We start from the raw sequence: 19,835 nt of genomic DNA, 5'->3' as shown, positions 1-19,835 counted from the left end.
TCAACTGTTATCATACATACACACGCTACCGAAATCACCACCTTATTGGTGAAGGTCATAAGCAAGAAACAGAAAATAACAACGTCAATATACTTTATTAATCAACTTTCAAACATAGACATACAGTAACAGAACAACATGCTTGCTCAAGAGCCTCGGGACAAGCTCATGTGAACAGCTACTACTTAACTATTGTGGTCAGTTCAACAAACTGCTGCACAGCAAGATGCCTGTCCATGTTTCCATGCATCAGCAACAGGAAACTGAGAACCTGAAGACTTGTCTGTCAATTAATTTTCCATACAAGGTACCAACGAATCCTGTCAGAACAGGAGATATAGTCTAGTTATTCAAGAAAACTACAGATACTGACCCAGCCTTTAAAGGCACAAGGCAGTATCATTTGAAAACTTCATTCACATTTGTGTTCTAATATGCATACTTTCATATTGGCTATTAGGATAATTTTGACTTAAAACACAAATTGAACTTACTTCTTGTACTTAATGTAACGTTACACTTTGTGTTCATTCCTGAGTCAGGTGAGATCACTGTTGGCATAGAGAGAACAACCTGTATATAAACAGGTGACAGACTTTGTATCTGGGACAATTTTCTCACCTGACCAGGTAAGTCATGTTTCTAGTTAGCCTCCAATATTTGCTATACTCCTGAACTGGGGGCAGCAACTATTGAAGATGACTAGTAACTAGGCTAGTTACAAGTGAAAGTTTAGCAAGCCTCCAGTCATTATCAGAGACCATACAATCATGCATGCAACAGCTCAAACTTTGATCATGTACAACTGCAACTGAGGTAGATAAAAAATAAAAGCATTTTGATTAACGATAAAACAGTCCTTTCTGCACCAAACTTTCAAATTGTTGTACACATTCAAAACATTCCAATGAATGCCCTGCCTTAAAAGGAAGTCTGCTATTATTTAGTTGACAAAGATAACTAAAACTGCTCAGCAACAAGCAATCACATAAATACTTTGACTCTCCATGTGAACACACAATTTATCATACTATAGAACAGAGTCATTTTTCATATTGACTTTAACAGCCTATCGGTGCAGTCCAGGGAATATTCATTGCATCAGGAAGGTGGTTATCTGTAAAGTATCTTCCCTAGACAAACACATCAAAAGCTAAGAAAGTCAATATGAAGAAATCTTCCCTAGCTACTATCAACTGGAACCTCTACACTCTACACGACACATACTGATAACTTTGTTGCTAATATCACATGTAACATTTATCACAGACTTTTGTATAGACACAAATAACCGCCTTGCTTTGCAGACTTGTTAATACTGTTGGTTCACACTTGACACACCAGTTCAAAGTGCCATTTATGGCGAGGTGTCAAACAAAGTTTACGGCCCATGCTAGGCACGGCCGGCTTTGGTTCGTTGTGCTATAGCAGCATGTCATAGAGCATGTGGCAACTCTTCCCTCCAGGGAGTTCGCCAGGGCATAAGCTAGCTGCCTTACAGTTTGGTAGTCAACTTTCTGCACATCATTTGTATATCTCACTGCTTGTGGTGCAGAAGGGAAAAACTGCACTACAATTGTCTGGAAGTACAACAGTTCAACTCCAACTCACTGGAGGAAACAGCTGCCACTGTTCACATCTTCTACTCTCTCCTTCAAACATAGATGTAGTCAGTAGGCCACTTTGTGGTCCCAGAATGCATTGGAGCTTAGTCACAGATGGTACATTTGCATACATTTTGTTCATATTCCTATCAGCTGATTATTACACTGTGGTAAAGCACTGGGACCAACTACTGAGCACTTCTGTGGCTGACACTCTCCGCCCACTGCCTTCTCTGATCATCTGTAATCCTCAAATTGTAATTTTTCTGGGCTACCATGGCACTTTGGTGTTCTCCTTCCCATGCTATGTCTCTTTGATAGAAAAATATACTGCAGGAGTGGAGCTGTCAGCCACAGGTGCACAGGCTTCAAGATTTGTTCCCTTAAACTTGAAGACCTCTTCTTCACATGATCACATCAGAGCAACATTTATCACAGAGATCGTGTCAAACATCATGGTAGTAAGTGCTGCCTTTCTGAAAGTTATAGTGCATCGTACATGGCTAGGGAGATGCAACTCATTCAACAAATGTCCTTGTTGCATGCTAGTTGGTCAATGTTCTTCACAGAAGATAATGCATCACAGTTTTGCATTGCAAAGCACAACTCGAACTGGTGTCCACTGACCAAAGCATCTGCAAAATAACAAACTGTAGTAGGCAGTTAACAATTAATCAGATAGTGCTTATCAGGAGTTACATCATTTCTAAATGATTGTGTAAAGTAATGTCCGATTAAAAATGATACAAACATGCACATTAAGAAAATTTGACAAGTTTCTAAGCTTCTATATCAGCTATTCAAAGATATATGGAAACAAATTTGAGTCAAGTTTCATTTTACAGTGTTAATTTGCAGTTGCTTTGGACTTGCAAAGGCTGGACCTTCCATCGGTGGTAACATTCCTTCTTGTGTCACATCATATACTTATCTCATATATTGTCTGAATTGATGTAACAGTTTCATGTATTGGTGTATATATGTATATCATAGTGTATAACATAGTCATCATTCAGTCAATGGCTGACAACATCAACAGATAGTGATGATTTGATACCATGGTCATATGTCAACAATTATGTCCACAATTCAACAATAATTTGATGTGCAACAAGATGAGACAAACTGTCTTTTCAGCAATCTATTAACCACTATATAAAAAAAATTGATACCATGTCGAGAATACCACTATGTAAAGAAGAATCAATAGACCCATAAAACATAAACAATTGGTAAATATTGACCATTGATGCGGCCTTCTTAATCTAATTAAAGACTATCTGGTGAATGACTATGAGTATGTCTTCAGAACAAAATCAGATTTAGCATATGGTCATTAGTACTAAATATACAGCTGAAAAGACATGTTTTTAATCCTCAGTGCATCTTCAAATTCTACACATATTGTTGGACATTTGGACAGACCATTTGAACATGACTCACACAACATTGAATGATGACATGACAGCAATACAATAGCTTTCCAGCTGTGGTCTATATGACATTGAAGTTGTTGGTCACTTCACTTTTACATTGGTCTTTGGTGTTGTGTGTGGCAGTTCAGATGCCTCTTTGGTCTTTTGGTTGTTATATAGTTATCTCCTCTACTACATCACACATTACTACTGATTCACAACTACAATGATTATAACTTACTTGCTAGACAGTTTTTATTAATTTGGCATTTGGATTGATTTGATCTTGCCCTTGAAAATGTGTGTTAAGTCAGGTCACACATGTTACTCAAACAATGTGATGGACATGACATGGTGCTTTTGCTTTACCATGGAGACTGTTACCAGATTACTCAAATTAGCATGACCATTAGTAATCAGTAAACAGTCTACTAAATTGCTGACATGAACTAACATGGCAAACTTACATCTCAAAGGTCTGAAGAATGTATTAACTTAAACAAGAAAAACACTAATGGCTGCTTGTGATTTCTTTTTGCGAAATAGAAATCCTTGCACTCTTTTCATGTTCAAGGGCAACACCAGTTCTACACTGATCATGGTATATAGATTATATATATATTGATCTATCTAGAAATCTTTGTATTGTTGATATCTCAATAAGGTTTCTGATGAAACTGTTTTTCTTCAGAACGCCTGTTTGGTACTCGTACTTGTATCTTTGGTTTGGCAGTAGTGCAGTACTTTGGATGTTTAACTGCACTGGCAGTTCTGAATTTCTGCATAATAAATATCAAATCTTCCCCTCTTTCCATCTGGTCTTGTCATAAAGCTTTTCTAACCATAATCACTGTGAAAGCTTCAGCTGTACTTTTTATTAACCTAACTTCTTATTTTAGGCCTCTTTAGTAATTGTGATCTACATGAACAGTTTATCAACCATATCACTGGAATGCAAAAGAATGTTATGTTTGAACTTAATCAGTATTAGGATGAAGAAAAAAGTACAAACTGACATAAAATCTTCTGTTAGTGTCTTCCTAAAGAATAACAAACACTCCATACATGAACATTAGCACTATACATGTTAGGATAATCTTAGATTAAAACTAAAGCTACAACACTTTAGATGCAATAACACATAATCTAGCATAAACAACAGTTGTTGTCAGTGTCCTCTTCCTGATTGAATCCCCACTTTGTAACAAACTTCTGATGGTCTACATTGTCCTTGCTGTGCCAGGTCAGCTCATGTTTATAAATATTTGCATATTGATTATTTTTACTTACGTTTTGTTCATCTTAAAGAGCAATTGCCACAGATTTTAGTTGTTGTGCTGCCATACTTTTAAGCACCTGAGTTTTGTCTTTTAAGAACAGAAACAAGCCCAATACATCAAAGACTCCTTCCATTCAAGGTTACTTGTTACTTTGCTTCAACAACAGGACTTGCTTAGAAGTCATGAATATGATTTGCAAAACTTAGAACCAAGTACCTATGTAATTTGGAATTAACCCCAAACAAGTAATTCAAAAGGAAATGATGTAAGTTCTTTGGCAGAGTCTGAGCTGGCCCCTGGCATAGCAAGACTGTGTGGACTTCCCAGCTATGTTACTGACACCTGAAAATAAATGTGATGGTTTCAAGGGGGATGACCTCTTTGCACACACTGGGTGCAGGAATGTCCTGATGTTTCCTTATCGTTCTTAATGCCCCTTATTGTCTTGTCTTATTGCACAATTTGGTTTGACTGACAGTAATGATGTCCTTTGGCATATCTACAGCTGATGGAAACCATCATGTAAAGGAACATTTCAGTTACTATCGAAATGGCATGTAATACTCTATTAGCCATGATCTTACATGACTTGTGCTTATGATACTGGCCTGGCAATGAGGCTTCCTTCAGCTTTTGTCAAGGAAGTTAAATTATCCGGGAAGTTAAATTGCAAAGTCAAGTGATGTATATATATATCATATGTAACCTCTACCCGTACACAGTATCTTCTCTTGTAGATACCTAAAAAGGTTACTACAATTGATGCTTAATTTATGACCTGTCATAAGAGTTGACTTGATGGAATTTTTTGTGCTTCATATCAGTGCTTTTGTGGGGCAAATGTTTATGGCAGATTGCAGTTGACTTATTAAGATGCTCTTTGCAGGATTTTGAGTGGGCACTGACATTGCAGTCCTCAGTATTTACAAGACTGCGCCTTGGAGTGAATTATATTGCATGATTTTGTGGTTATGTGTTGCATGATGTAAGTTGTTATCTCCTCTCTAATTCTGTAAATCAGCCATGAAATTTTGGTTGGATTTTGGCATAAAGTTATTGCGCTTCTTGTTGGCTGAAGGCAGTGCACTGATGAAAAGTCTAATAGCTGTAAATATTTGAGATAAAGAATATATAAGTTATAAGCTATTGCTGAATATGAAAATAATACAGCTACGTTTTAGTCATAGTTCATTACATGTCCAATGCAATTTTATGCTATAATGTAGAATAAAGAATAATCAATAAGTTATGACCTGATGATGAAACATAAAATATTGAACCTATCTCTAAAACTTTGCAATGGCTAAAATAATGTAACACTGAAAGATAGCTGATAACTAAAACACAAAAATGGTGGGAGCCTGCCCAAGCCTTGCCTGGAGTCTCACTGGTCAGATGTACTTGTTGGAAACTGGCTCTGGCTTGTTGGAAGCGACAGGTGTTGGCTAGTTGCCCTGGACCTGCAGGTCTTCTAGCAGGATGTCTGAAGTCAGGTTGCTGTCAAGAGGGTACACGGCAGGGGTCCAGCTCCAGCCAAGGCTCTCTGATACCTGATAAGTGAAAGAAAGTAAAAGTGATCTCATACCAGTTGAGCTACTGGTCATGACAGAGGAGTCATATACAGTATACATGTTCATTGTGATGAAGAAATTCCCCTAGCTGTTATCCACAAGTACACTGAGCTTAAGTTAATGTCCCACTCTATGGGCTGTGACCTACAACAGAAATGTACATTTCTAGTGAGCAACACAACACAACCCACAACTTCTTAGTCCAGAGGAAGGGTCACTTACCACTTTACTTAACACACTACCCAAAAAGCACCACACCAACAAACCTCAACATTCAGGGTTAAACATGCCATATAGGATGCTGACCGAGCTGTTGGAACATTCCATAATTTTGTATGGAAAAGAAAATAACAATGTCCCTGCCTATGTCTGTCTAAAACCTAATTTCTCTTTTGATGAAAAAATCAAGACAGGGTTTTATCATAACAGAACATGCAAAATTTTAGTCAATTGCCATGTAGTAAACAACAACACTCAATGCAAAAAACAAAATTACAGCGTAAATGCTAAGGTAGAAGATTTGCGCAGACCTGTTGTCGGAGAGTGTCCATTGACATTGCTCCATCATCAGGGATGGCTTCATCTTCATCCTCTTCATCATCATCATCATCATCAGTCTCCACGATGCAGGAGATGGAGACTTCCAGGGACCGGAGTTGGTTTCCCCGCAAGCGTGCAACAGCAACCAGGCTGTCCTTGGAAAATTCATACCCTGGAGGGCATGTATGGATTCATTTCAATTAATTCAAGACCACAAACTCAAAGAAGTCATTAAATATAACCTTCTTAATAGACATGAGCCTTCATACCAGCATACGAGAATAACTAATTCAAATTGTTCATCAGAGGCAAGAAGACAAGCTTGAAAATAGGGATTCAGAAGCCTTAAATACAGAATACGTCTTGTTTAAAGCGACTTGGTGGAAATGTATTGAAATTCCGGAGTTTTAGACATACCAGTACCAAACAAACTCATGTACATTTCAGGGCAATTCAATTACCCTAAAATGTTCTCATGAGTTGGTTTAAGATGACAATGTGTTTTCCATAGAAAGTAAGGGGCTCAAATACATAATGGTAGCAGTTAGACTTTTTTCAAGATAACACTTTTGTGAAATTATGATCTGGCATAACCTTCAAGAAAATGGGTACTAGTACACAAATAGTTGAAATCTATCCTATCCTACCCCATCCTCCTAATGTCAACATCCACCATCTACCTTACAGTATCATTTTTGAGATTCAAGTATTTTTACAATTTGTATAAAAAAAGTATACTTACTACATTGTGTGTTTTGTAAACCATTTGAACTTTTTTATTAGAAGGATGCCTACTACTGGTACTACTACATGTGCTACTGAGGGTCTGCATGGGGGGCCTGATTATGCTTTACACTACATAAAGGAAGGCCAACAATGGTAAAGGGTAAATTCTGGCACATTGCTATGCATAATGCTGGTGGTGTAGACTGGTCAAATGATCTCTGGAAACGTTACAAATAAGGTTTATTACATATTCCTTGTAGTGAAAACTAGAATAAAAGACATTGGAAATTATTAAGCAGTACTAGTTGAGGAGAAGAAATCAATAAGCTGGGAATGGGGCAACTTAGTCCGTAAAAAGTATTTTGAGCACTGATATGGAACACACTCACTAGTATGCTTTCACTTACTTTTAACACTTACCTTCATTTTTTTTTACAACCAAACTAATAAATCAAATCACAATCTGGATGTCTACAAAGGTCACTGACCTATGATTGACAGGTTGGTAAGGTTGGTGCATCTCCAGGCCAGCATCACTATTGGGTCCTCCCCCATCATGGTGTCTGGGACAAGGGAGTATGTTGCCCCAGAATCCAGCCAATCACAAATGATGAGACTCTTCAGGGTCTTGCAGTAATGGCATGATATAAAGTCCAGATTGGCCCTGGTCACCTCTCCAGAGTACAGCACCCGCAGGGTCCCCAGCGGCATGCTCGGTCTCAGATAGTTCTGGAGCCCCGACGGCAGTCGCAACAAGGTCAGGGTCACCTCCGCGTCTGGGTTGCTGGAGGCGAAAAGGTGCCACGCTCGGTCCCGGATATCGGGGACGCTGGCAGGCTGGCCATCTTGTAGGAGTATCAAGTTCTTAAGGGACACCCGGTTCTCATTGCACATGACCGAGAGGATCTCGTTGCTCAGCTCTTCAAAGTCCATGCTCAGCACTTGGAGGTGCTGGAAAGACTGCAGGATGGAGGGCGTGAAGAGGCTCTGAGCCTGTTCCTCAGGGTACAGGGTAGCAGCATGCAGCGTGTGTATTGAGTGCCCACAGGCCTTGGCTACAGCCTGGATGGTGGTGTGGTCAAAGACCTCCACACAGTAGCCAAAGGACAGGTACTTCAGGTTCTTGGCACCACTCAGAATCAAGGAGATCACATATTGCAGCCTGGAGTAAATATAGCCAAGAAGAAATATGTAGACACATAGTGTATACCATATTTCTGGCCAATGCTGTCTCAAACTGTGTTCGATAGCACATCCAAGAGTAACCTTATACATCAGACAAAATTGGCTGATCCTAGCAATATGTAGCTTTCAACCATCTGCAATAAAAACATGCCAAATTTTGGCACTAAAAACACCCAAGTTTGCTGACATACATTTATGTGACAAGGGATAACATATCCAACACGCTTAATAGTCGATCAACATACTTAAGTCAAAATCAACTTGCCAATGCTATTATCACATTCATAGTTACCAATCTAATGATATAAACTTCAACACATGCCATACAACACAACAAGGTAGCACAGAGCTACTGGTAAACATTTTGGCAATTGAAATCTTTAACAGATTTATACAACATAAAATGTAAAACAAACAAAAGCAGCTCGCTATACCTGAAATATAACGTTACAACGTAAAAACTGGCAAGAGTACTACAGGTTCAACTAAAACCTTTCTTGGTTCTTGAGGAATTTGCATTTTCATTTTTCATTGCTGCAAAGAGTGAGGTAGATACCCAAAATATTCCTAGTCCTAAGAATGACCATAGCAAATGAATTTGGTCACAAATAAGAGGCTTTAACAGTTGCAAAGATGATAATAGACTCTCTATTCGATTCTCTGTTGACAATACCTACCAAGCAAGACAAATAGGATCTAATATCCATATTGGATAATTGGATTCCAATAAATTCAGCTTCAGATCCTACAATACCATTTCTTCTATAATATAGCTTGGGATATTGAGTGAATAACTGTTGTGAGATACCTATATGAACATTTTGGCTGGGCCCATATTTATTGGTACTAACGTTATCGAGACACGCCCCTTTCGTGGGCCTCCGTCACAGTCCGTGGCTGTCAAAATCAAAGCCGCTATTTATGGAATTTTCCATTTCAACAAATACCTATTTTCCAACTACTGATTAACGTTAGAACTTAGATTTGAAAATATGATCTGAATCGTTATTTTCCCTAAATTTTCTCCCCAGCAAGAATGTCACAGCACTGACCAAGTAGCTAACCTCAAAAATGACGTGACAATGTAACACTGTCCGGCGCAAGGTTGTTTACTGCAACTTACTCTGTTATGATGTCTTCGTCCTCTTGCGTCTCGCCCAGAAGACTACAACCACAGCACTTCAGGCAGAACTTTTCCAGATTTCTGTTGTTCTTGGCCATCTTCAGAACTGCTAGCGCCTTTCTCATGATGATTTGGCGACAGTCAACGTCCACCTTGTCGACATCGTGCGGCCATTCCAGGTACAGCTCTCGTGCGAAACCCGCGCATTTTGTAGCGACAAACTGTGCCCTGGAAAGCAAAAAAATCGTGTTAACGGACAAGAAATGCTGCAGAGGTATGCAGCAGGTCTAAGGGGAATGACTCCACCAAAGTCCGACCCAAAAGTCCGACACCTATCGGCTCAAGCGCGCTGTATAATTTCCTGCATGCTGGTGCAACATGGAGGAAACGGTCAGTGTATGGCACACCTACCTGGCCATCTGTTCTGGCGTATTTAGCTTCAATTCTATGCGGCTCCACAGCCCAGGGTGAAAAAGGCAAGCTCTCCAGTTCTTGCATGTTGTAGCTGCTTGGATAAGGTCTTTCTTTGGCAGTAAGGAGAGGACTTCTACAACGATAACACTGGGCAAAGCGTTCCAGTCTCCCTTGTTTGTCGCCATTTTCTGTCATTAAATGACGTCACGAATCTGGATGACGTCGATGCGGACTGGATTATACCATGTTGGGCTTCAGGGATATACCAAGGGATGTGCTGGTAAAATATAGAAATCGACCAAATAGATAGATCTAGAAAATGACTGAGAGGTTACTTAGGTGGCCGTAGAATTACAATAGGCATGTTATTCAGTCTATTTTCCTTATTTCTTTTTTTTTTCCAGAAAACTGTGGAAACTTTGGCGAGGCTAGCCATTACCTGCATGCTTAACGTTATATTTTATGAACGTTGCTATCAACTCACTAAGTCCATAAAATGGTACCCCCCCCCCCCCCACTGTTGACAGGCCTGAAACTCCTGCTATGGAGGCTACATAATCATAACCCTGATCCATATACAACAATACTAGTAACCCTGAGGATAATCCCGCAATTTCCTGAGCCTATGTTATCTTTGTACTTTGGCGCCTCCAACTGGGGTAGGCCCCGTACAGGGCCCATAGAACGGGCAAAGAAATTTTTTTTGGACAGAGACCCATGGTCTACTAGGCTATGTCATTACCAGTTTAGCCATCTGACCAATATCCTTTATGAACTGCACGGGGGACAGCTTGCCAATAGACACTTCCATTCTTTAACGTTACTATCATATCGTAACATCAGCAGAGCATCAAATTTCGTCAATGTTGTTTAGTAAAATAGACCGGAAATGTGCCAAAGAAAAACAATTATCTCTGAAGACTGCTGTTAGATCAACAATAGCGGGTGATAGGTCGGCTGAGGCCTCATTGGTTTATAGAGTAACATTATATCCAGTAGTACACAATGCACCCGGCCCGTTCTAGTTCCAGGACAAGAAGTCAAAGGACATGTACTGGAGTCACGCCTCACGGACTCTTCGACTGTTCTTACTTCACCATGCCCTTTCCCGCTTTTCTCATATTTCCGAAAATATAGACGAATACAGAAACAATTTGTTTTCGGGCTGAATCAAGTTTTCTTTTCCCTTCTCAACGCCGACCATAAAAAGTGAAATAACCATTAACGCAACGGAGACTAACGCTAACAGTGTAATTTGTTATCAAATACTGACGATGAACGTTATAACTTCTATTCTTTGTGATCATACTAATCTTAGTGAGTTAACAGATGCGCCTGTATGTATACAAACCTAAAGCAGTTCCCATGTGTCTTATCATGTGCTACATGTAACATGCGCACCATGCATCAAGATGAATAAGGAAATGTGTGTCAACAAGAAAGGCAAATTTTTCGCGAAAACGCAGAATGTTTTCCCTTTGCCCTTTGTCAATACTACACTCGCCCTATAGTGATGTGTGCGAGCAAGGTGCTTTTATCTTGGTGCGAGTAAAAAAAAATCATCTACGTAACGTTAACGTTATAGACTTTGTTTTAGAACAGGTTATTAACATGACTAGTGGAAGGATAAAACAAATATAATGCACGAAACTTGTACTACATGCCTTACAAGGTCAGATCTCACTCGGAGAAAAGCTTGAAAGAACTTTGATAAGCTTCAACTTTTTGCAAAACACTCGGGCAGGTTAAATTCACACGATATCTAATTAATTCCGTGTTGACCTTGGGTAAAATAAAAGATTGTTGATTACAACATCTAACTTGGGTGTTGTTAAACAGCCACAAAATAATGAAACGCAAAACGTTGACGCCATCATGTGTTGGTCCGCAGTATAACCACACACTAACAGCCCTTAATATTACCCAAATCTTATGTTATGATAAATTTGAATCGTAAATAGTTCAAAACCCATGGTAGTCTATAGACTGGTTGGACTTGAACAATGATAATGTAGCTGGCTTCCCTTTGAGAAAAATGGTGTAGTCCAGCGGGCATCCATTTAAAGGTCTGGGTCACTCGTTCGTCCTGTCAGGACAGAAACCAGCATAGCACGTTCTGTTCGTTGACACTTGCACAGCGACATCATCAAGATGGCGTCCCAAAAGGTATGGTGCTGATATGTAGATTCCCCTTTATTCTTTGTGGCCATGGATTTAAATAAAACCACACAATGTAGATGTACAGGCAGCAGCATTGAGTGGGTGGGGATCCCGGTACAATCGCTGTCGTCACTTCACATACGTGCACAGACAGTTTTCGGCTATGGCAGTAACACTGACTGTATAAATATATAATGATGGCCATATGTAAGTTTTGATATTGATTTTAAAAACCAGAGTTGGTCACGAAATCTGCCATTGCGAAGGATCATTCGGTCTGTTTTGTTGATTCTGTGTTCAGGCCCCAGTGGCCAGTGAGGTGGGTGTACGTGATGTTCGTCAGACATTCACCCTTGTATTTTGCATATTCCTGCTAAAACTCTGTCTCTCACAGTGTCATCGACGTCATGAGATTGTCGATTATATGGATGCTATCGAAAAAATTAGGACCAAATAAACAATATACTAGTATATTGGGTCATCACAGTTACATTTGGTTATTCTTATCTGACCATATGCCCTGGCCGAGTAAGTTCTTATAGGGAGTAGATAGTCGATAGTCCTTGGGGAGGCCATTCACACGTTTCTCTTGAGCAAAATACACAATTGCTCAATTCTTATACAATGACGTTACTAGAATATCAATGTTATACTCTAAGAATAGTATGGCTTGCAATCTGCACCCAGATGCACATAAGACACATGTAAAGCTGTAAAACAAAATCCATCCGAATATGATATCCGATAAGTAAATCAAGTTTATTGCAAATTCTTGCCCGTGGGCTAATTGCAGGTAACATAGATTCAAACAGTGTAAAATACAATAACACAAGTGTCTACTCTGGTCTAAAACTAATATAAGCTAACTCTAGATCCTGGGTTATTGGGTTCGACTTCTTTTTCGACGACAGTGGAAGAGACGAAAGATCCCACTTTTTGTATCATGTGTGGGTTTAGTGATGTTAAAAGGTGAACTGCTTTCTTTTTGTCAGTGAATGTGAGAAAGTTTGGATGGAATTTGATGGCTTCTTTGAACAGCTCTTTTCTTTCTTGATTATAGAAAGAGCAGTTTGACATAAAATGTGTCTCGTCTTCCACCATGTTTGACGTGCATTGTCATGACCATATCCACATCCCCACCCTTTCCCCGGGGAATATGATTTGTTATGGTGTCAGACAAACCAGTCCTGTTGTTGTCCCTCTAGTTGTGGGACTGTGACGTCATGAATGACGAAAGATCTTCGTCTTAAACAGGAAATGATGATTTGCAAAAAATGACTCGTGATGATTGTTGGAACCTCCTTCCTGCTTTCTTGGAGCAGACGACATAGTTTAGACCATATGGTAATTTCTGTTCTCTGATTGGTTACAGCTGAAGGCGCGGTCGCAATCAGCTGACACAGCTCTCTCCCTGATTGGTCAGATTTGGAGGTGTGTCCGAGTGGACGAGAAACAACAAAAACTTGCTTGGTTAGTCAGCACTTTGAGTGACCACGCTGGTTGTGGGGGAAACAGTCGCTTTCCCGCAGTTCTAACCAAAGTTTCCACCTTCTTCTCATTCCAAGGAGACCCGTAGCCAACAAATGGAGACCAATGCGATGACCCTGACGCGCTGGGTGCTGCAGGAGCAGCGGAAGCACCCGGCGGCGACCGGCGATCTTACCCAGCTTCTCAACGCGATCTGCACGGCCATCAAAGCCATAAGCACCGCCGTCAGGAAGGCGGGAATCGCCAAACTGTAAGTACGGTGATCCAAGGAGGTTAGTTGACAGGATCACAGCCTTCTACAGTGTGAAGAGAGAGCTAGAACAATGCCCACGTGCTCCTGTATGGCTACAAACTTAGAGGACATTACGTGGCATGAAGTGATCTTGCCGTCCCACCACAGTTTATGTTTGTACAGAACTTGGCCCGCCATTTTTTGCTTCCGAGGTTTCTTGAATGTGTGACTCCTATTCCAAGAATTGCGTAAGGTCTTAATAGAAATGTAGGTCCGCGGAATTTAATCCGTGCATATACAGTCACAGACAGAACTAGATAAAGCACCAAAAAGTCTATTGCCTTCTAATTCCCCTTTTAATAGCTTGGTATAAAGCGCTAATTAAAAACCGGTTCTTGCTATTTAGCTAACAATGTTACATTCTTTGCATAACAAGGAAGTACATTTTTAGGAAGTGCCTCTATAAACGTTGGCGCAGTAACGTTCTCCCCAATGTGCAAGTGTGGAGTCGGGTACAAAGTGCCATGACTGCTACGTGCTGCTAACGCAGTAGTAGCTCTACCTGATATCCACCTGGCCATTTACGTGGTGACCTTTGGTCTTGCTGGTGTTGGTTTGTCCTTGTGGGATTTGTTTCCCAAAGGTCATTGACATCAAGGAGGTTAACCTCCTTGTTGACATCAAATGTGGTACGAAGCTGTGCTTTGTGCATGTTGGTACATACCAAATCATAGTGGTAAACCATAAGCAGAAACATGTACTAGTAGTGCATTATCAAAATTGTTGGTTTAAATTTAAATATGTTAAGTGTCTTAGACCCCATTCACACTCAAAAAAATGAAGCGGCTTCAACGTGGAAGCCGCTTGAAGGTGCAAGCCGCTTTACGTTCACACTCATTTCAGACAATCCGATTAATCGCACACAATTCCGTGCCTGGACTTCAGGTACTTTTTTTACAACATTGTTTGTAGGTTTTCTCAAACCCACTCTTAATAGTCTTATATCATGATCCAGAGAGAAAGCTGTTCAAAGATATGCTTGTTTTTTGTGATTTTTTTTTAGCTTGCTGTGTTTCCTCTCTCTTCGTGTGTTAAAAAAGCTTTGTTTGCTTCCCATTCCACTTGCCTTGACCCTACAGCGATTTTTTTTCTTTCCAGACATTATCATTGGGCACAAAAATCAGTAACGTGAGCAAACCTGTCAGTGTGGCGTGTGTTCCTGCTCCCGATACCTGGATATATAACCTCCAACAGGGGGCAAATCGGAAATTTGCATAGAATCTATCCCGCGTTGCGTTCACACTCGCGATTTCAGCCAAGCGGCTTGTTCACAAGTGTCTCAAACTACCTCCCAGGGATGGATTGCAAACGAGCCGGATCGGTGAAAATCCAAGCCGCTTGGAGCGTTCACACTCAAGAAAACGATCCGGATCAAGCGGCTTCCACGTTGAAGCCGCTTCATTTTTTTGAGTGTGAACGGGGTCTTAATGAGTAACGCTACGTACCACCTGTTAGGGCCATTTATTAAGCGTAACTCTGGTGATGGGAACCAAAACAAAGTTACTGTATATCTGCTTGATGAAAAATATGAAAAGTAACCACATCCTGTTTGTCAAATCAGTAGTGAACAATAACATTTCTGATATGCCAATGGGTATACTAACTTTTAACTAAATAATGCATAAGTTAAAGTCTGACATAGATAGATGTAACATTAACGTTGTATGTCCCTGTAAACATGAATGTTTTTAGTCCAGCTGTGTATCAATAATACCAGTGTTCCTTTTTAAATGCCTTGAAAACAGTTTTATGGTCTGTGTGTTTGTATTTGTGTGTGTTTGTAGTTATTTGAATATTGTAGAGTTATGATATATGATGTAGAAGATGATGTAACAAGACTGGCAGGATGGAAAGGGGTTGTCTTGGCCTGGGTCCAAAGTTGGTTCCACAGGCTGTATTTCATATTTTGTTGGTATCACTACTTTCCTATCCCTAGATAATTGAAAATCTAAAGAACATGATTATCGTCGCAGGTATGGCATCTCGGGTGACGTGAACGTGACAGGAGATGAGCAGAAGAAACTTGACGTCCTGTCTGACGACCTGTTTGTCAACATGATGAAGGCATCCTTTATGACCTGTGTTCTGGTCACAGAGGAGCGGCCTAACGCCATAATTGTGGAACCAGAGAATCAGGGCAAATACATCGTTTGCTTTGATCCTCTTGATGGGTCGTCTAACATCGACTGTCTGGGCTCAATAGGATCCATTTTTGCCATCTACAGAAAGGTACATTTGCTTCCCATTAGAAAGTCTGTTATTCCATATCGATATTGTCTTGTTTCACTGTGTAATATTGAAACACAATACATGCAACCAGGTGTACTATAGAATGTGAAATCTAGAAAATGTAGAAAGGCAAAAATGTAATGTTTCTCATGCTCCTGGTTCTCAGAGCACTGGGAATTTCCTACGCCACTGGGTTATGTAATGAGTTAGTGACGTCACTGCCTTGACTGTCAGGGATCCCATGATCCTCTTTGCTCTCTTCCATCATGGCTGTGTTTGGGTGAACATCATGGAATAAACGCCTCTTCCAATCAAGTTGCATCGGCTCCTATGATTCACTATCTTGCATCCTCTTGTCAATGTTGGCGTGGTGGCAGCGGCTGGGAACGACACCCATGTCCAAACCCGAACTTTGCGCAGGGGAGATCGCACTCTAGGTGGACGGGAAGCCACAAATGAGGATGTAGGTCAACAATGGCGCTAAGAGTTCATGGACACAATTTTGGGATGTAATAATTTTTCCACTGGAGATTGCTTGGAGATTTAGATATACATGTAGATTGTCTGTCTGAACCAATAGGCTTGTGCAAAATATGATCAAACTTAAGAATTTTAAGTTTCCAACCTTTCTTCCCCTCCCGTAGGATTCAGAAGGTGAACCCACAACACAAGATGCTCTCCAGCCTGGCAACAGGATTGTTGCATCAGGGTACGCCCTGTACGGCAGTGCAACCATGATCGTCCTGGCCATCGGACATAACAGTGGCGTTCATGGGTTCATGTTAGATCCTGTAAGTGTAGAGTTGTTCTCCATGATAAAATGTTAGTCAAAACTGCCCAAGAAGACCACTCAGGGAACTGATAATATCAAGTCATGTGGCCAGATGGTCACTATAGACAGGATTATGAATGCTTGTGTCAATGGGAAAAAATGATCTATAGACTATGGGACAACCAAAAGTAGTTTAATGTACCTGGTGGCCCTTATGTAGAGGCCTTCACCTGTACAGGTTTGACTGTGTGCTTCTGTCAGTGGATATGAAATTTGGTGTGGTGTTTTGTATTTCTACATGTATACACTTGCAAAATATACTACCACTATATTCACTAACAGGTGGTTGTGATTTTTCCCTAGAGCATAAGATGAACATGACCAAAAGACATGTATTACACTTCAAAAACATGTTAACCCAAATCCAGACAGTTTGTAACTGTTTCCATCCCTCCTACATGTAGTCCATTGGAGAGTTCATTCTGTCTGAACCCAACATTCGCATCAAACCCCGGCATGAGATCTACAGCATCAACGAGGGCTACACACAGTACTGGGACGAGGCAATCAAGGAGTACGTCCAGAAGAAGAAGTTTCCAGAGGTCAGGAACTTTTACATATCTGATAACATCTAGGATGTGGGTGCAGTCCTAGGAATGAAGTTATCATTAGTCTTCATCATTTCAGTAATTTAAGTATTGTTTGAAGCTACCAGTTATGAATGCATTTAGTATGTACCTAAAGGCTAAGGATAGCAAAATTGCAGAGCAACAGTATATTGGTACATGTATGTTATTACTTTGTCAAAGAAAATGGCAGAAAATATGTAGGTATTACCTGTTCCATATCTAATCTTAGATCATCTAAATGTTACATAAGTTGTGTGAACTGAAAAAGTTTCCAAATGTTTTTGATTTCTTTGATAATTGATGAAATGCTGTATTTAAATGATTGATGGTTTTATCTGTTTTCAGACTGGGAAGCCTTATGGATCACGTTACATTGGTTCAATGGTGGCTGACGTTCACCGAACTCTTGTTTACGGAGGAATCTTCATGTACCCTGCACACAAGAAGGCACCAAAGGGCAAGGTAAAGATATCTTGGCTCTTTCTGTTACATCTACATCCCTGTCATCGAGTTGACAAGCTTCAGCAGTATTTACAGATTGCCAGAATGAGAAATTACCCAAGAGTCATGTGTATTTTCACCTAAAAAACTACACTTTCACAGTAGATGGAGTTCATCTTTCCTTAAGATATGTTCAAGAGAACACAACTTGTGTTCCTACTGGAAATACCATTTAGTGCTTGCAGAACTTGTTGGTCAAATGATTTTCCTGTTGTGTGACAGGCCTTTAAAGTTTTAACAGTGTTTGTGTGATATAACTTTATAAGAAATCAGCTGCAGTATATGCAGGGTAATGGCAATGAAATTTCTTCCAAATTCGTGTTTTTGCAGCTCCGTCTGATGTATGAATGCAATCCCATGGCATTCATCATCGAGCAGGCAGGAGGCATCGCTACAACTGGTAAGTTAATTAGACTTCAGTTGACATTGTGGAGGAACCATGTGTAACTTAACAGTAATATCAATCCTTCACGTGTTGAAAACAATGGGAGAAGCTTGGCTGTCTTTTGTAATCAGCTGCACTTGTGTTGAAGCTACTAGTCTTATTCTGTAATCATTAATTCATCTTGTGAAGGAGAGAGGCCATGATGTTTCATCTTTCATGTCTTACCACTTGAAAAATGCTTGCTGTGGTAGCTTTTTTAAGTTTTTATATTGGTTAGTATGATTGGGAAAAAAGTTAAAAGAACAATGATAGATAGCTGACAAAAGCTGTAAAAGAATTACTAGTAAGAAAGCAAATAATTTTTTTGTCTATTATAGTAAGTATAACATTCATCTTGAGATACACCTCCTGCCTCCATGAGTCTAACAAACATAAATAAACCCTGCCCACTGTGTAGGGGAGGGACGTGTTCTGGACGTGGTTCCCACTGACATCCACCAGCGCTGTCCTGTGTTCCTGGGGTCACCAGAGGACATCAAGGAACTTCTACAGATCATGGAGAAGCACAAGAAGTGAGGAGAAGTACCACAGCAAGGGAACATCTGGATGTGTTGTTGAACAAAGATTATCGCATAGCTATGGAGCAAGCCTAAGTGTACTGAATCTTGTGTTGTAGGAATGACAAAATCTACATCCATTTTTTTCCTGAAAATTGTTGCTGCGTGTATGTGTTGAAGACGTGATGCACTTACATTTTTATTATGTGACTCATGGCAATAATATGTGAAATGAATACTGTTCTTTTTGAAGGGATGCATGGGGAAGTGTTGAATGATATTTAAGTTAGGTCATTGATGAAATAGAATATATTTTTCTCATCTCCTTCACTCTAATGCTATGATTGTAATCTAATGTCAATATTGTTACTGACATGTAATGTTACATGTCTATGTAGTATTCTTTACAGTTATGTAATTTTGGATTTTCTGCTTTTACTATTATTGTAGTAGCTTTCACAAAGACCATAAGAATTTTCCTCAGAATGGAACTTGATAATTTGCTAATTGCTTACCTTTTTTTAGTAAACACATGTGGTGTATGGGATGGCATGCTCTACATGTTACACAGTGCCTCTTGTTAGAAATAGGATGAAAAGGTTTCTAGTGGAAAACCTGTATATGAACTGACCATGGAAGGCAAGCATTCCATTCAGAGGTAGTGCTAAGGTGATGTGATACTGCTGCTGCTGTAGTCAATTATGCAAAATGTTAAAATCCTAGATGAAAGGGAAAGTTGATGGTAACAGATTTTAGGTAATTGGTGCTCACTGTTCAAGCCTTATTATTGTGACTGTTGTCAATGAATATTGCTGTATGCAGCTATGAGACACAGAGTGACTGGATTCTGTTTTATTTGCTTCCAGTGGATGTAAGAAGGTGGAAAACATGGAAATAAAAGTAGTTTGTAAAAGAGCCATGGTTGAGATGTTCTATTTTGAAACTTTTCCTTCTGACTGAGTTT

The 19,835-nt window shown here is 39.9% G+C and overlaps 2 protein-coding genes across 4 annotated transcripts; one reads left to right on the top strand and one right to left on the bottom strand.

Annotated features, from left to right (window-relative positions):
* Positions 1-76: 76 nt before the first annotated feature.
* On the bottom strand, positions 77-10,098 carry LOC118403332 (F-box only protein 33-like). Its single transcript, XM_035802038.1, has 5 exons — positions 9,856-10,098; positions 9,445-9,672; positions 7,625-8,298; positions 6,401-6,582; positions 77-5,849 (listed from the first exon to the last, which is right to left on the bottom strand). The coding sequence occupies exons 1-5, from the start codon at positions 10,041-10,043 to the stop codon at positions 5,745-5,747; spliced, it is 1,377 nt and encodes a 458-aa protein (XP_035657931.1). The 5' UTR covers positions 10,044-10,098; the 3' UTR covers positions 77-5,744.
* Positions 10,099-11,877: 1,779 nt separating this feature from the next.
* LOC118409841 (fructose-1,6-bisphosphatase 1-like) lies at positions 11,878-19,786 on the top strand. Of its 3 annotated transcripts, none has more exons than XM_035811198.1 (8): positions 11,878-12,024; positions 13,584-13,756; positions 15,772-16,027; positions 16,672-16,818; positions 17,264-17,401; positions 17,774-17,890; positions 18,260-18,329; positions 18,772-19,289. In XM_035811198.1, exons 1-8 carry the CDS (start codon positions 12,010-12,012, stop codon positions 18,888-18,890), a joined length of 1,035 nt encoding a protein of 344 aa, XP_035667091.1. In that variant the 5' UTR covers positions 11,878-12,009; the 3' UTR covers positions 18,891-19,289. The 3 variants fall into 3 exon arrangements, with proteins under 3 accessions (XP_035667091.1, XP_035667090.1, XP_035667092.1); XM_035811197.1 differs by lacking the exon at positions 11,878-12,024 and adding an exon at positions 13,288-13,362 and having other exon boundaries at positions 18,772-19,786; XM_035811199.1 differs by lacking the exons at positions 11,878-12,024; positions 13,584-13,756 and adding an exon at positions 14,408-14,427.
* The last annotated feature ends 49 nt before the right edge of the window (positions 19,787-19,835 follow it).

The sequence above is a fragment of the Branchiostoma floridae genome, chromosome 2 (assembly GCF_000003815.2).
Source record: "Branchiostoma floridae strain S238N-H82 chromosome 2, Bfl_VNyyK, whole genome shotgun sequence".
Lineage (NCBI taxonomy): Eukaryota > Metazoa > Chordata > Leptocardii > Amphioxiformes > Branchiostomatidae > Branchiostoma > Branchiostoma floridae.
Note: the sequence above shows the minus strand (reverse complement) of the source record. Positions and strands in the feature narration are given on the sequence as shown.